This window comes from Oculina patagonica, chromosome 8 (assembly GCF_052425735.1).
Source record: "Oculina patagonica isolate OP01 chromosome 8, crgOcupat, whole genome shotgun sequence".
NCBI classification, from domain to species: domain Eukaryota; kingdom Metazoa; phylum Cnidaria; class Anthozoa; order Scleractinia; family Oculinidae; genus Oculina; species Oculina patagonica.
Window position 1 is genome coordinate 4,335,797 of NC_135765.1, and position 16,114 is coordinate 4,351,910.

A 16,114-nucleotide genomic window follows, 5' to 3' on the forward strand; every position below is an offset into this window, starting at 1 on the left:
CATATTCACTAGGCCACCGACGACCAGCTGCCGTGACGCTGAAATTTGGGGCTAGAAATCCTAACCCCAATATAAACGCTAACCGCAAGTAACCTGAGCTAAAGCAGGCTAACCGGAGTGCAATTTAGGCTAACTGAACGTTATTTAGGCTTACCCGAGTGTTTTCTGCAAAAACGAAGAAAAAAGGAATAAATAAATTCATAACAAATTTCTAATTTTCAAATTTTCGTCAGTCTGCGAAATTTATAAACTTGCAAAGTTTTCGTGTACCCTATTTACTCGAATAAGCCCCGCCCCCGAATAAGTTAAATAGCGCCGCAGTCCCGATGCGGCGCTTAGTCAAAGAATTCTATGTAACTAAAAACAGCACTACAAAGCAACTCTAAAACAAACTTAAACCATTTCTTTCCATCATATAAGATGTTTTTCAGTTCAAAGTGATTGTTTTACCGCTTTCCCTTTCGTTTTTCTATCCAACATTCTTACAATACGCAGTTGCGAAGGCAGCGAACTTTGCCAGGAGAGCTAGCGCCACTTTCTTTAGCACGAGAGGAATATACTGACAATCAAAAGACGCTATTTTCAATTACTGTTAAAGGTAAGATTCTTTGTGGCGTCCAAATTTTAAATAAGACACACATATACGGGGATGGTTTTGGCGCAAATAGCGAAAAACTCGCTCGGCTCACCGGCTCGCCTCGCTCCTTTTTCGCTATTTGCGACCAAAACCATCCCCGTATATGTGTGTACCCTCACCCCTTATATGTGTGTGACTTTCTCACTCATCATTTTTTGTGCAAAAATTTCTTGCGGCACGCAAAAATCGCGAGCGGTACGCAAAATCGCGAGCGACTTACGTGAGTTGCGTGACATTTTCAGAGAGAGTCTGGAAACCATATTTCTAGTTCTCAGGCCCTTGGACGAGCAGAAAGAAAACATGGCGGTCGCATCAGGATTTAGTGTTTGGGCCGATAAAAAACGAAACAAAACAGATATTACGAAACTAATACTCTCAGTTAACGCGCTGTAAGTTTTTGTGTCCCCACAGAAGCTGGCGAAGTGAAGCGAAGAGAAGAAATCGAGAAATAAAAGGATTTGATCACAGAAGTTTATCGATCGATCGAAAGAACTTTCCCGAAACATCGGACTCAATCGGGCCTGTTTTATTTTTTTTCTGCTTCAAGCATTGCTTCCACGACTTGTTGTGTTATCTGTCTGACCTCATTCTGCCAAACGGGTGTAGAAAGTTCGGTTAAAATAAAGCAAATCGCGTGGAAAAGCACCAACATTTTAGCCAATTTACCAATCTTTACCAAGTGTCTAATTAATGATGACATCATCCGGATGCCCAAAAGCGCATGCGTAAGTGCTCAAATATTGCAAAATTTAGGTGAATGACAGAGAAAAGGGTACCACAAGTGAAAGCGGGGCAAATTGGATTAACATATATAGGCGATCGTGCCGTAGAATAGTTATCTCACTGACTGGTGAAGGCTTAGGGAGGTAATGGATTGGCCGTCCATTTGAATCCTGTTTGAGGGCTTGTGCCACGGTGGGTCACGGGGTATAGGGGAACTCCTTTCAGTGGGAGATGCCCCTCGGGTGAGCCCGCCTCGGCCCTACTGATAACGTGGGGGTGCTCAGAAATCCCGAGGGATTTCAAACCTCGCTCCCAGAGGTAAAATGGGAAACGACAGCCCCCTTGTCAGGGGCCGAATAAAGTCCTAGCCGGGGCTAGGCAAGAAACAGCCAACGAGCACCCCCCGACCAGGGTTTTGCCCTTTCGTTTGACCTGTCACGCAACGTCACGCGTGACTGTCACGCTCTGTGTCATGCTGTGTAACGCAATTTCACGCTTTCTGTTACAACTTTATTTTATTTTTTTGCACACTCAGATGAAATCCAGTGTTTATTTTCTCAAATCTGATTTCGACTCGGCTGAAATCCGATTTTTTTAATTTCTCCAGTTCTTCTATTTTTATCTGTTTTCTCAGCCGTTCAATATCAGGACTTCTTTGCTTTTTACTTTCTTTTGGAAGTGTGCCTTTACGAAATATTTCTTTTTGAAATCTATAACCCTCTTTCTCATTAAGAACGCTCTGAAACTCAGCATCTGTTATTTTACCGTCAACAAGAGATTTGGAAAGAATTCGGTTGACAGTATCAAACTTTGACATGGCAAGGGCCATGATTTTGCAGTGCTTAATAAGTTTAGGCTCGAGTTTTTTGTAAAAACCGGTTAACACTGCAGCGCTGGCACCGAACGTAGCAGCGACGATGCCAATCGGAAGAGCCGCAGGTAAGCCAATCCCTGTCATTGCAGCACCAACCCCCCCTGCTGAAAGGGCACCAGAAACGCCACCAGCAATGAAGCAAGGGTAGTTGATAATTGTCTTTGTTCGCTTGTATTTTTTTGCAACCAGCCGATAGTGGTCAACTTCTTCGCTTAAATATTTCAAAACTTCATTCGCTTTTTGCAAACGGAAGTCATTCTGTTGCGGTAAAGCGGGATACAAAGTTTGAGTTTCCGCGTGTTTTACGCTGTCTTCTTCGCGAACACCATAATCAGGGGCACTCGGGAGCACATTTGCGGATGACATGGTCGTATACAATAAAATTTAATTTTGTATTTAATTTAATTTAATTCCAGCTCATATGTAAGATTTGAGTCTTTAAAATCGAATGGATTTCCATTCTCATCTCTGATCGAAAGAGTCAGAGATGATACATTTTCTTCAGCCGCAACGTCACGCAAGACATTCTGTTGTGTGCTTTGATAATTAATTGTTTCGTAAGCTTTTCCTTGAATATCAAAACAAGCCAAAACGGAAGACGGTTTTCCATTAAAAAGATTTTGTTTTCTGTCAACTAAATCACAATGTATGAAATAAGTTGTGGGAGAATTTAATCTTTTTATTTTAGTTTCATGTTCCAAATGCGAAGTATAATTTTTTCTTAGTAGTAAATTAGACATATTTGGATCAACAATTAATTCCATGTAAAGAGATTTTATGAAGTGGATGAAAACCCCAGAAGCAACTAAAATTTCTGAAGCGGCAAAAGACAATGCGTGGAAACCTTTTCTTGCAAAATATCCAAACGCTGACCGAACAAAATTTGTTGCACAGGTTGAATTCGCTTACAACCACACAGCAACGGCAGACATTTATTACAAGGCAGGGCAAGGCCATTTGATAAATGTTTTAGGCTCTGACAGCAAATATTGGATCCAGGATATGAAAAATGCACTCGGTGTTGCGCAAAGCGCTGGAGGTTTTCCACAACAGCTGTTACCAAGCGGCGCAAAAGTCGCATCTTTACCAATTCCCGCGGTTGGATTTCACGAAGCCGCACCGAGTTTGAAAAAAATATTTAACAGCAAAATTAACATCTACGTCACACCAGAACAATATTTCACAACGAAATTAAGAGAGATTTTTCAAAAAACAAAACTGAAGCATACATCAGGAAAAGAGTCAAAAAGGTGGCTTTCCGGCCCTGACATGAGCTATTGGCCGCAACAAATAAACTTTGCTGTCTGGTGCGCGACAACAGGCAGCGGGATTAGTCGTGAAATTTTTGATGAAGAACACTCAGCTCTCAGTTTGCCGCCTGTTGTGCGTAATTTTTACCTTTTTCACGTTTATTTTACAATAAGGCGAATATTGTTTCAGATGGGTGGAATTCAGAGCGTAAGCGCCTTGCCTGGCGACCCAACGTTTAGCCAATTCAACAACAAGTACGACGTGGCTTCGTACAAAAGAATATGCGCTGAGTTCGGTGTCGACCCGTCAAGCGATTTTCGTTTTACAAGAGGCGCAAACCACGGACTTGGTGACGTTTATATCTGGATCACAAATATTGGTCCAAAAAATTCTGGAGCAAAATACCCCGATTACGATAAATTTTCGGATGAAGGTGGAACTGCAAGCAAAGGTAACTTGATTCAATACATCGAGCCAGACGATTCCGCATATGCACAGGCAGACTGGTTTTGTCCTAACGGCACGGAAGGGTTGACCCAAGCAGGTTTGTCGAGAGTAAACCAGTCGATAGAGGCTTTTGTTTACTGTATTCTCGGTTCGCAGGTGAACGTTCGAAGTAGCATACTTGGCACAGGCGGCCGTGCAAAGGAAGCGCAAAGTGAGTTCCTTGTCCTGGTTGAAGACGCTATAAGGCAACCTGATCTGGCAAAGTCTGTCCAAAGATACCAACTTGCAATTGATGAGGCCAAGGTTCGGCTTAACCTCGCCGTCTGCCCTGGTGCCTGGCTGATGCCCGCTCGGATGGTGATAAACACAGAAAGCGTTGTTGGTTACAACAACCAGCTGAAGCAGGCTGTAGGAGGAATGAAATTAGGGGTTAATCTTGATGTTAATACCTCTACAAAAAAAGTGGGCGCAACAAGTATGAGCGGGGGGCCATCAAAAGTTAATAGACCAACAAGTCATCCGTCAAACCCGATTCACAAAGCTGCAAAAAAAGAGCCGGCGCCACATACGCCTTCAGCGGGTACTGTGTCAAAAACAGACGAAACGCAGCCAGACACTGAAGATACAGCACACGAAAAAAACAAGGCCTACCTTATTGCTGGTGCCGTTATTTTTGCGTTTGCAGTCAGCCGAGCTTTTTGAGCTCGAGCGCTTAGCGCTCGCTTCGTTTCGTAACTCGCTCGATAAGAAAGATAGCAACACCGACAATCAAAAGCCAAGCATTCTTGCCGAGAAAGCTGATCACCTGGCCGGCCGTTCGAAACACAAAACTGACAATCGCGCCAAGGAGGCCCGGCAGAATACCTGCAATTTTTTTGCCAAGTGTCTGAAGACCGTTACCAACACCTTTTGCTACATCTTTTAAACCGTTTGAAAGATAGTGAACAATAACACCAATAGTGGTCCCGACTGCAAGCAAAACAGCTGTGACTGTGAAGCCATATTTTTTGAAAATCTCTTTTACCTTTTCTCTTAATTTGTCTGTTAAAGACAATCTTTCGATCTCTTCTTCTCTTTCATTTTCTATTTCATTAATTTCTTGATTCAAGGCATCAACTCTTTCACGAGCTTGTTGTCTTTCAGCTTGTGGCCTGTTTTCGTCGTTTGCTATATTTTCCTGTTCTTGTCTTTCTTGTCGTATTTCCTCTTCCCTTTCTTGCCTTTCTGTTTCGTGTTGCTGGAATTCTTGTAAAGGTATTGTTACCCCAATCACAGGCTCGTACTCTACTTTTTTCAACCGATCTAATTCTTTCTGTAGATCAGTGCGCCTTTCAATTTGTAGTTTTGCTCTTTCTTTAGCTTTTTTTCTTTCCTCCGGGCTTTCATTGTTATCTTCTGCTGTTTTTTTGTTGTTATTGATGCCTTCTGAAAGACCTCTTATTTCATTTTCAAGAGTTAATCGACGACTTGGACCAAGGGCTTTTAAAACTTCTTTGGGAAGTCTTATATTTATCTGGTATTCTTCCTTGCCTTGAATTTTGGTTGTTAAATTATAATAAGGCTTACCTGGTTTAATTAACCCGACTTGCAGCCTTCCATTTTCATCTATTTTGTATTTAATCTTTGATTTGTCAGCTGATGGAAACTCTTTGTCAAGATAACTCGAAGCAGTGAAGGTTGTTGTCGCACTATCGTCGGGGATTTCAGGAAACATCGTTGTTGTTTCGTCCGGCCTATTCATCGTGGTAGTTCTCATTGGTATTTGTTCGCTTGATCCGGGAGTTGACCACCCTACAGGCTGGAATTCGCCTGTAGTGTTGCCGTCATCTTTGCCACCGTCATCATTACGGTTGTCTGTATGTTCCATGAGAGGAACTGTGTCACCAAATTCATCCGCCATGATATATTGAATATATATATTTTTAATTTAAATATATATTTTTTATAATTTTAATATACAATGGCTGTCGTGAGCGAAAGACACCGACCAACGTTCGAAGAGAAAATACCAAACGCGCTCAAGGCAGACAGAGTGCGACATCGCGTTACATTTAACCCGAATAAAGCGTCTCCAGAAGAAATTCTGAGAGTTGCTGTGCCAAAGCTTGAAGAAGGCGTCGTTCTCGTGCCAGGCTCCCTGGCTCTTGTGTTCAACTTGACGGTGAGCGGCCATGCCAACAACTTTCTCGTAAACAACGTCACCCGGGCGCTTGTCTCAAGGATGGGGGTCAAGTTTGCAGGAAATACTCTGCAGGATACGAACGCTTACGACGTCTACAAACTTTTCGAGGACCTTTTTCTGCCGGTAGAAAAGCGCAGCAACATGTTTCTTGAAGGTATACAGTCCGAGGATTTATGCAAAATCCGTTCAAACGCTGGTGACAAAAAAACCTCAGGAGTTGACGCGGAAAAGAAGCTGGCAGAAGTTTATGGAAGCAAGTATCGTATCCCACTGGATCACGAGATTTTGAAAGACCATGGTGTGTTTTATCCGCGTGCACTCGCAGACGAGCTTGTCTTCGAGATAAAACTAAACAGTCCAAATGTGGTTGTAAGAGGATCAGATCAATCAAAACTTGGGTATGAGCTAACTGGCATCCAACTCGAATACGAGGCTATTTATCACAAAGAACTTGCAAGAGAAGTAGAAAGCACTTACATTAACGGCAAAAGTTTCTTTTACGAGCATGTGCATAATTACAAAACGATCACAGTAAAAAAAGCTTCTGATACGATCATAAACGAAAGCATTAACGTCCCAAAGCGCTCCTTGAAGGGACTTCTACTTCTTTTTGCTGAACCCCACAACGCAGGCGCAAGAGACCCGGAATCTTTCTTTAACCCTGACATAACAAATGTAAAAATCAGCGTGAACGGCGTTCCAAATAAGGTCTACAGTCAGGGCGTTGAAGGAAGAGACATGTGGGAGGAAGTTCTCAGGTTCTTTGGCAAACACGCAGACCAAAAAATCTTTAATAACGCCACAAAGTTTTATGCAGAAAAAAAGTTTGGGCTTTTCATTGACCTTCGCTCCATGAGCGACAACAACATGCATGGCAGTGGGCTCCGCTTGGCGAACACAAAGGATGGCGTTAATTTAGAGATACAGAGAACAGCCTCAGGATCAGGCAATGACAAGGTCAATTGCTACATTTTCGCTATCGCTGATGCTCAATTTTCAATTGTAAATAAAGAATTACAAAGTGTTGAGTATTGATATAGCCATGGACCCAAGCAATATACCCTTCAACGCCCTCATTGTTGGACCAACGAACTCAGGAAAATCGAGGTACGTGGTCAATCAGCTTTGCGGCCCTTTCCGCGGCAAGTTTGACTATATCGTGCTCTTCTGCCCGACTTTTGCGCACAACAAGACTTATTATCGCTTTGCTGAGGAAGATCCTCACTTTTATGTTTTCATTTGCGAGCAGCACGAGGTTGAATCTTGGTTAAGTTTTACAAGATTTCTTTTTGAGGGTGAGAACACGCTTATCATCCTCGACGACTGTGCTGCTTCGAAAGATGTAAAGGGAAGAACAGGGGAGTTGGTGAATCTTGCTTTCTCTGCTCGCCATACAGGTTTGAGCGTTTGGGTGCTGACTCAAAAAATGACAAGCATAACCGCCTCATTCCGCGAAAATGTGGCGGCAATCGTTTTCTTTTACACCCCCTCTGCCAAGACAACGAAGGCAATTTTTGAGGATTACGCTGGCGAACTTACCTATGAGGATTACAAAGAACTCATTTCAAGGCTGAAAAAAAATAAGTTTTCGCATCTTGTTATTTCTCATCGCCACCCTTACGGAACAAATTTTTTTTATTGAATATATTTTTTTAGAGTAATAAATGACTGACCCGTTCGCAACTTCCCCTTCCGAGAGCGTGAACCACGCTGCAAGTGAACAAGAATTTGCTTCCGTAATGGAACTGCTTGGAGCTGAACCAGAAAGTACAGAAAGCGCTATGGCATCCATTCAAAGACCCGACATTCCTGCAATGCGTGAACAGCTTGCTATCCTTGTTTCAACAGGAAAAGCCAAAGAAGCAATCGGTGTGCAGCTGACATACGAGCAGGTGAAGCGCTTGACAGATAAAGAAGTTGAAAAGTACTTAAAGAGATATGAGGCATACGTTGGGGCCAAAACAACCGACAGCTTGATTGACAGCTTTATTTTTCTTGTAACCAAAGTCGTTGGTATGGCAGTAAATATCAAGGACGTCAATGATTATCAGAAGGAACTCAAAAACGACTACATCATCAGCAAAGAGCTGTCCACTTTGGCAGGCGGTCTGGCTTTGAAATGCGGCCGCTTTCTTGCTGTTGCAAATGCTGCGCTCATCACAACAAAGCACATTGATTTAAACGAAGCCGCGCCTGGTGCGGGGACCCAAGGGGTCCCGACAAAGTTGCAAACCAAAGAAACACCAACTACTGAAGATTTTTCTGGGCAATGCTAAGAAAATGCTAAGTAATTACTGAACAATGCTTAGCAATTGCTTTGCAAAAAATCTTGCTGAGCATTTTTCTATTTAATATTATTTTTTTTTATTATAAATGGCCGAGCTCGAACAACAAAGTCAATCACAAACCCCAAGCGAGCCAGCAATTAGTACTGAAGTTCAGAACATACAAAATGGCTTGAGGGCTTCGCCATCACAAGTTACTTCAACAACTCCAGCAACAAAGCCTGCCAAAAATCCAAAGCGAGTAGCTGCTGGCAAGCTTGCAGCTGAAAAAACAAAACAGGCTCGTGAAGCACAGAAAAAAGCTGCTGTTGAGGCTGCTGCAATAATTGCAAAAGAAAAGGAAAAGAAATCTGCATCTGCTAAGCGAAATGTAACTCCGCCCGTGGCACCAGCTCCGACCGAGGCTCAGCCGCAATTAAGCGGTCTCACCACAAATCAATTGATCTCTTTGCTTAGTATTGCCGTTGCAATTATTACAACTTATGTCAAACGCGAAGACATCAAAGCCTTTGTCAACGAAAAAACAAGTTCAACATGGAAAGCCCCACCAACTCTTATAACTGATGACACACCAGTTACAGCAGAAAGTATTGAAAGGGTTGCAACGCGTTCTTCAGACACGCGCCAAACGGGCTCTAGAATCCCGCAACCAACAAGCCAAAATGGCTTGAGCCCAAAGGGCTCACAAAGAGGAATCCGTCCGATGGATTAAAACATTGATCGGGATTGGTGTCACTCTTGTTACAACTTACGCAAAAAAAAAGATGACATAAAAGCTTTTTTCGAAAGAAATAAAAGACCAGAAAAAAAAAAGAAACACCTCCTGAACAATCAAATGAAGCCGCCACTGAAGTTGAAGAAGATAAGTAAGCTGTTATTCCAAAAGTCGCCAGAAAGGTTGGTTTAAGAAAAATTGATTAATTATTTTTCTTTTAAACATTTATTTTTTCTTTATTATAAAAAAACAAAAATGAAAGTGAGTTTTTTGACCTTTTTTCTTTGTTATATGTTTGGAAAAGAATATGAAAAACATTGCGAAAGAAAGAAAAAAGATGCTTGAAGAAGTGAGACTTTTGCAAGATGAACGTTCAAGGCAAGATAAAATATCAAAAGCAATGGATTTGCTACTTGAGACATTTTTCGATTAAAATTATTTTTAATTTAAAGATTTTTTTTATTTTATATCAAAACGCCATGTCCGACAACAAGCTCGTGAAAACACTCATGGATGCCGCCACCATTACAGGTCTCGCCGCCGGAATCGGCTGGGCTGCCAAAAAAGTTGTAAAAGAAAACTTCACATCCGACCCAAGCAGCAGTTTTATGAACTATGTAAAGTTCACAGCCGTCATGGCTGGCAGCGTTGCACTTAAACAGTATCTCGAGGACCAGAAAATTCTCCCCACCAATTAAAAAAAATTCGCATAATATAATAACAAAGTTCTACTATGGCAAGCATCGCGATTATGGCTGGCGGAGCTATCTTGAACGCTGCTGCTTTCATTGGCGGCAACTACCTTGCTCGAGCTTTGGGTGGTGGAGATGACGCCGCTTTGAAAGAAAAAGAAAGGCACGACAAAGCTCTCGAGGCTTACCAGGCAGCTTACGCAAAATACTCTCGCGACCGCACCAAGCTCCTCGACTGGATACAAACCAACGCGGAAATAAAAGAGCAGGCCAAACAGAACTTCACGAACACTGACTACACTTTCAAACTCTACAACCAGGCACATCCTGACAAGCAAATGATTCCTCCAAAAGAGCCAAAGTTTTCTGATTTTTATCAGCCAAGCGAGCAGCAGAAACAAGGTGAACTGATGTTTGTTGGCGCTGGCGCGCTTGCCCTTGGGTACGCTGCCTTCCGGTTTCTTTAAACTTTTCTTTTTTCTTGTATACACACATGGACGCAAAGATCTACGCAAAGGGCTACTGGAAGGGAATTGCAGCGATAAAAAAATTAGCCGAGGCTGCCAAGGTTTCCGAAGATGCCGCAAAAAAGTGGCTAGTTAAGCAGGCCCTTTGGCAGATCTACCTTCCAAGGTGAACTGATGTTTGTTGGCGCTGGCGCGCTTGCCCTTGGGTACGCTGCCTTCCGGTTTCTTTAAACTTTTCTTTTTTCTTGTATACACACATGGACGCAAAGATCTACGCAAAGGGCTACTGGAAGGGAATTGCAGCGATAAAAAAATTAGCCGAGGCTGCCAAGGTTTCCGAAGATGCCGCAAAAAAGTGGCTAGTTAAGCAGGCCCTTTGGCAGATCTACCTTCCGGCACCACGATACGTTCCTCGCCCAAAATTTGATGTTTCTTCTCCTAACGCGGTCCACCAGGCGGACCTTCTTTTTCTGCCACACGACAAACTGCCGCGAGGGCGAAAAGTTTACAAATACGCTCTGACTGTTGTTGACGTTGCCAGCCGTTACAAAGAGGCCGAGCCTTTGACCTCCAAAGATTCAACTGAGGTTGCAAAAGGTTTTCAGACAATTTACAGGCGAAGTGCACTAAAATGGCCACAGATGCTGCAAGTTGACCCCGGGCGCGAATTTATGGGTGCTGTTACCAAAGAAATGGAAAATCACAAAACTTATATTAGGCGCGGGCGTGTTAACATTCACAGAGATCAAGCCATTGTTGAACGTTTTAATCAAACACTGGCAGGGCGCCTGTTTGGTTATCAGTACGGTGTCGAGATGAACCTGCCATCTGGCCAGCGGTCGACAGCGTGGGTTAAAAGGCTACCCGAAGTTGTTGCCGCTCTGAACAACGAAGTTACCAGTCTTACTGGAAAAAAACCTGCTGCAGCAATCAAAGAAAAAGCTGTTTCGTCCAAACCATCCTCAAAATATACAAGGCCTGTTGGCAAGAAAGAAAAAAAAATCCTCTCTCTCATTAATGTGCGCTATCTCTACCAACCTGGCGAGCTGGAAGGCGGCGTAAAAAGGGCTACAGATCCGATTTGGTCATTAAAAGTCTACAGCATTGAAAGGTCTGTTACTAAACCTAATCAGCCAGTTCTTTACTACTTGCACGATGGCCCCAAGCGCGGCTTCGTGCGTGAAGAATTGCTTGTTATTCCTCAAAATACACAGTTACCACCAGAAAAGCTATAAACGTTCTGTTTATGTTAACTTATACCCGTAAGCATTTGTATGTATCCCATCATCCGCTATCCATCGCTTTGAGTCAAAAGGCGACAACGAGACCTTGTTGAGATGCATTCCGTAAATCTCATGACCCTCGCTTCTAAGTATGTTCATTCCATGCCATAACTGCTTTCTTTCAAAAAGTGTTTCTTTGTACTGTTGGTGGATTATTTGCTTTTCCACAACGCTCTTTTTTACACCCTTCGCTTTTTTTATATTTTTTTTTTCGTCTTCTGTAATTATCGAGTACATTTTCGGTCTCAGACAAACACACTCTGCTATGGGGGTTCCTGCGCATTCGTCTTTCATTTTTCCCAATACCTTTTTGTTTTCGTATGAGTGGAGTGGATGCTCTTTTGGGTAGTCGCTTGTATCATACAAAGTTTTGTTCCATTCCATGTCTTCGTAAATGTCATTTGTTTCGATCTCGAGCAAAAGGCTGTCTGTGTCTGTATACAATAGCTCGCAGCGCGGGCCGTATACATTTTTCAGATGGTTGTAAAAGAAGTCGTACATCAGTATCTTGCTTACGTCAAGAATAGTCATACCTGTGTAGACAGGCTTATTAAGAATAAGCTTGCTTTTGCGCATGTCAATCCCGACCAAGTCGTTTGAAAACATTGCATGTCTTGAGTACAACGGACTGGCAACCAATTTTCTTATTTTGTTTGTTTCATTGCTTCGCACTATTTTTATGTCAACACGGTTACGCAGGTTTTCCATTGTTTTTCCAAAAACCGAGTTATTCATTAGCTTGTAAAAGTTCTTTTCAAAGTCGTTTTTAGCTATTTTTCTAAATTCTGTGTTCATCCTAATGTATGACTCCATCCAGCATTCTTGTTCGAATTCAATAACATTGTGAACTTTTTTTAGTTTCATTCCTTGTTTCAGATAAAACTGCAAGTTTCGATAATAAACAACATAATTACTTTTGTCCTCAAGTGTTAACACAAGCTTTTCAGTGTCAGGTGGGTCATGTTCAAGTTCATTTATTATCCTTTTTTGGTAAGGTGAATACATTTCCCTGTTAATTTTCTTTTTTTCTGGAGCCAACGGATAGCTGTTGTGGCATTCATGGAGTTCTGCTGGGTATTCGAGGTCAACCTCCAATATCCAGCCTGTTTTGTCATTCTCCTTTTTTTTCATTATTTTTTTTTTCACTCGGCATGACTCTTTTCCATTTAAAACCACTTTTTGGAAGTGGCTTGCTCATTGCCCACCCATAAAGGTTGTTCGCGTCAAGATACATTATGTATTTTTTTGGTTTTTTGTCGTCGTATCCCTCAACGTAAGGATTGTTTGCCACTGCGTATCTCTTGCTAGCCATTGAAATGCCTCCTCTCAAGACAATTAAGGCATGGGCCTTCCATCATTTCACCAAAAACTAAGGGGGTGGTGCATCTTCTTAGCCTTTAGCCATGACAATCTTAAACTTTGACAATGTAATAAGTTTGCAAATTTTGTCAAATTTATTAGGTTGACATATGCAAATTAGATCACGTGACCTGACTGGGTTATTTTTAGCTTAAAAATCATTTTAGGAAAATGGCACCACTTTTTATTAGTTTCTGGATGCTGCTGTTAGCTTTATGAGCTTAAGGTTATTAGGTACATCACTTCTGTGCCCGGACCTTGTGACAAATTTCAAAATAACGGTCTGAAAAAGGAAAAGACTATTTCTGGAGGACTGGGTACTAGTACAAAATACCGTTAATTTTCGAAATTAATAAGATATTAAACAAAGTCCGGGCACAGATCTTTTGTTGCTCTCCTAAGTACTTGCCTAGTCACAAAAAAGCTAGAAGACTGATGTTTTAAACTGGTGCCATTTTTCCTCAAAGATATTTTTTAAATAATTGGCCGCAAAAAGTCACGTGACCTAATTTGCATACGTCATTCACATAAATTGAACAAAATTTCCATACTTATTACTTTGCCAAAGTTTCAGACTTTCATGGCTAAAGCCTCAGAAGATAGACCACCCCCTAAGTTTTTGATGCAATGTAATGGGAGACCCATGCCTTAATTGTCCTGAGCTCTTATTCCCCTTTCCACAAAAAGATGCATTTCGGGGTCAGTCAGTAGCTCAAGCTGTACGCCTGTCTTTTTCAAGAGTGCGTCCCAAGAAAGGCCTGGAGAAGTAAAATAGTGTGCTGGATCGAGCTCATACTTTTCTTTACATATATTGCGAAAGTTCTCAAAAACATCCGCCAAAAGAGTTACATCCGTTTTAACATAAAGGTTGTGGTAATCTCCAAGATTTTCGCATTTAAAAGTTTTCCACACACTATTTGCATGCTCGTATTCTTCGTCAGTTATGTGTTCATCGTTAAGCTTGCTATAAAACTTTTCTTTTTCTGGCAAACTTGTATCATTAAATCTTTCCCATGAGTCCATGTATTCGTAAGGAAAAATGCCTTTTTTGTAAAGAAGTTCAGCATTTTGTTCTATTTCTTTTATTTTTTCTTTTAGTGATTTTGTTTTAAATTCTTCATTTTTTTCGCTGTTTCTTTGTGATATAACTTTTGTTATTTTCAATGCCTCTTTTGGAGTTGCATTTACCAGTGAATCAAGACTTCCTTGAAGAAAGTTTAGGCTGTCAATAAAACGAAGGCAACCAAATGAAAATGTAATGTATTTCTCCATGTTGTTTGCTACGCATTTTACATCTTTCTGTGTTTTTTGCGAAAGCTTTGACATCGCTTGCGTTAAATGGTGCGCATCATAACCCCTCAGGTTGTGAAATACAACTGGTATTTGGTCTGTCATTGGTTTTATCCTCATTTTTAGATTGCATGAGTTGTGAGCAGCACCGCGGTAATTGCCTGTTATGTGGCAATGATCTTTCACCGCATCTCTAAAGTTTTTCTGAAGTAAAGATTTTCCACAAAACATGCAGTTTTTTTGTTTTTGTGCTTCTTCTTTGTCTTCTTTTTTTGTTATTTTTTTTAAGAAATAATTGTAATTTCTGTCTTCAACAGGATTATAAAAATCATTTTTTCTTTCTTCGTAAAAACATTTTTTATGCGTTTGGCCACAATAAACAGGTTTTGCATCTTCATATTCGCTTTCCCAAACTGGCAATGAGTCTAAAAATTGATCTTTTATCAAACTTTTGTTGCAAATGTGGCATTCAGTTGCATTTTTAAATTTTCTCCAATCTTCTGAAGTCATAATAAGTGGTTGCGGTGTTGACAAATCATTTTTTATTATTTTTTCTTCCACTTGAAGACAGTTCAAAAACACTTCAACAGCATTTTCACCCCTGTAAACAAATGGCCGTTTGTGTTTGCCATCACTCCTTACAACTGTGTAAGCAAAACCACATGCCTCATGCTTTTCTGTCTAGCTTTTTTGTTTGCTTTCTGGGTCACGCTCGCGGCCTTCAATCTTTCTGATCAATGCCTCAAAGTCCGCATATATTACGTATGGTACCTTCATCTGTTTGTGATGATTTTGGAAAGAAAGAGTGTTTTTCCCCTCTTCTGGCATTTCGATCCTTGTCGGCCTGCCGTTCATGCCATTGCAATATTTTTCGTGGTTCTCGAGCAAGTCCGCTCTTGTGAAACCGGTCAAACACATCATGCAAAAGTGTTCTTTATTACACTTTTTGGTTTGATCAAAAAGTAAAGCGCTTACTCTTTTTACAAAACAGTAGTGCTGAATTGATTCTAACTCAATTAACATAAGGTTTATACGAGAAATTGTTTTTTCTTTTTTGCTTACTCTGTGCACAATCACACAATCATTTTCCCAGCCAAAGACATTTATTGCAAGTGTTTTGTTTTGTGCCTCAAGCTTGTCAATCTGTTTTACTGGTGTTGGAAAATCGATGCCATTATAGTTTATGCCGTCGTTAAGCGAGTATTTGCTTGGTCTTTGAGCGTCCTTACCATCTTTTGGAGGAAATAAAGCAGCTCTAAGAGCCCACTTCAAACATTCGTTATCTCTGTTTCTTACATTAATTATTGCTTTCTTTTTTGCCAAATTATCAGGAAGAGGCAAATAAGTTCCTCCGCGCAATGGCTGGTATCGTGCAACATTCACGTAGGCAGCCATTATTCTTTCAAGAACCCACCCTGAGCCTCGCTCTGACCAAGCCTCAATTTGACCCTTTACTATTTCAATAAATCTATCGAACTCTTGTTTTATCTGTTGTTTATTATGTTCGTTAAAAACGTGAGGTTCTTTTTCCTTAAAATAATGCTCCATCTCTTCTGTTTTTCCTGTTTGAAAATTTTCTTTTGTAAACTTTATTTGCAACCCAAAGCTTATTTTCAAGCTTTTCAAATCTTGTATTTCATTATTTACCAAATCAATGAACTTTACTTTTGTTTTCTTTTGAAATGCAAAAAGGTCTTTGCTGGCACTTTCACTATCTGGTATGGTCATTTTCCAAACGCGTAGCCATTCGTTGAAATCGGATTGGGCCAATAAAGACGTTTCGTTTCTTTGTGGTTTTCTTTGAAATTCACGAATTTCTTTAATCAGTGCTTGCAAAACTTCTTGCGAATAACTTGCAGCAGCCATCTTTGTCTATATACTAATAAAAAATTTTTGTTCAATAGAAATT

At 41.0% G+C, this 16,114-nt stretch overlaps 2 protein-coding genes across 2 annotated transcripts in view; one reads left to right on the forward strand and one right to left on the reverse strand.

Moving 5' to 3' along the window:
- LOC144663380 (uncharacterized) overlaps nt 1-16,114 on the reverse strand; it is a 78,265-nt gene that overhangs the window by 33,304 nt on the left and 28,847 nt on the right. The gene's annotated exons all lie outside the window — the stretch shown is intronic.
- LOC144664109 (uncharacterized) lies at nt 3,012-14,402 on the forward strand. The gene is made up of 2 exons (XM_078525238.1): nt 3,012-4,407; nt 14,332-14,402. Exons 1-2 carry the CDS (start codon nt 3,012-3,014, stop codon nt 14,400-14,402), a joined length of 1,467 nt encoding a protein of 488 aa, XP_078381364.1.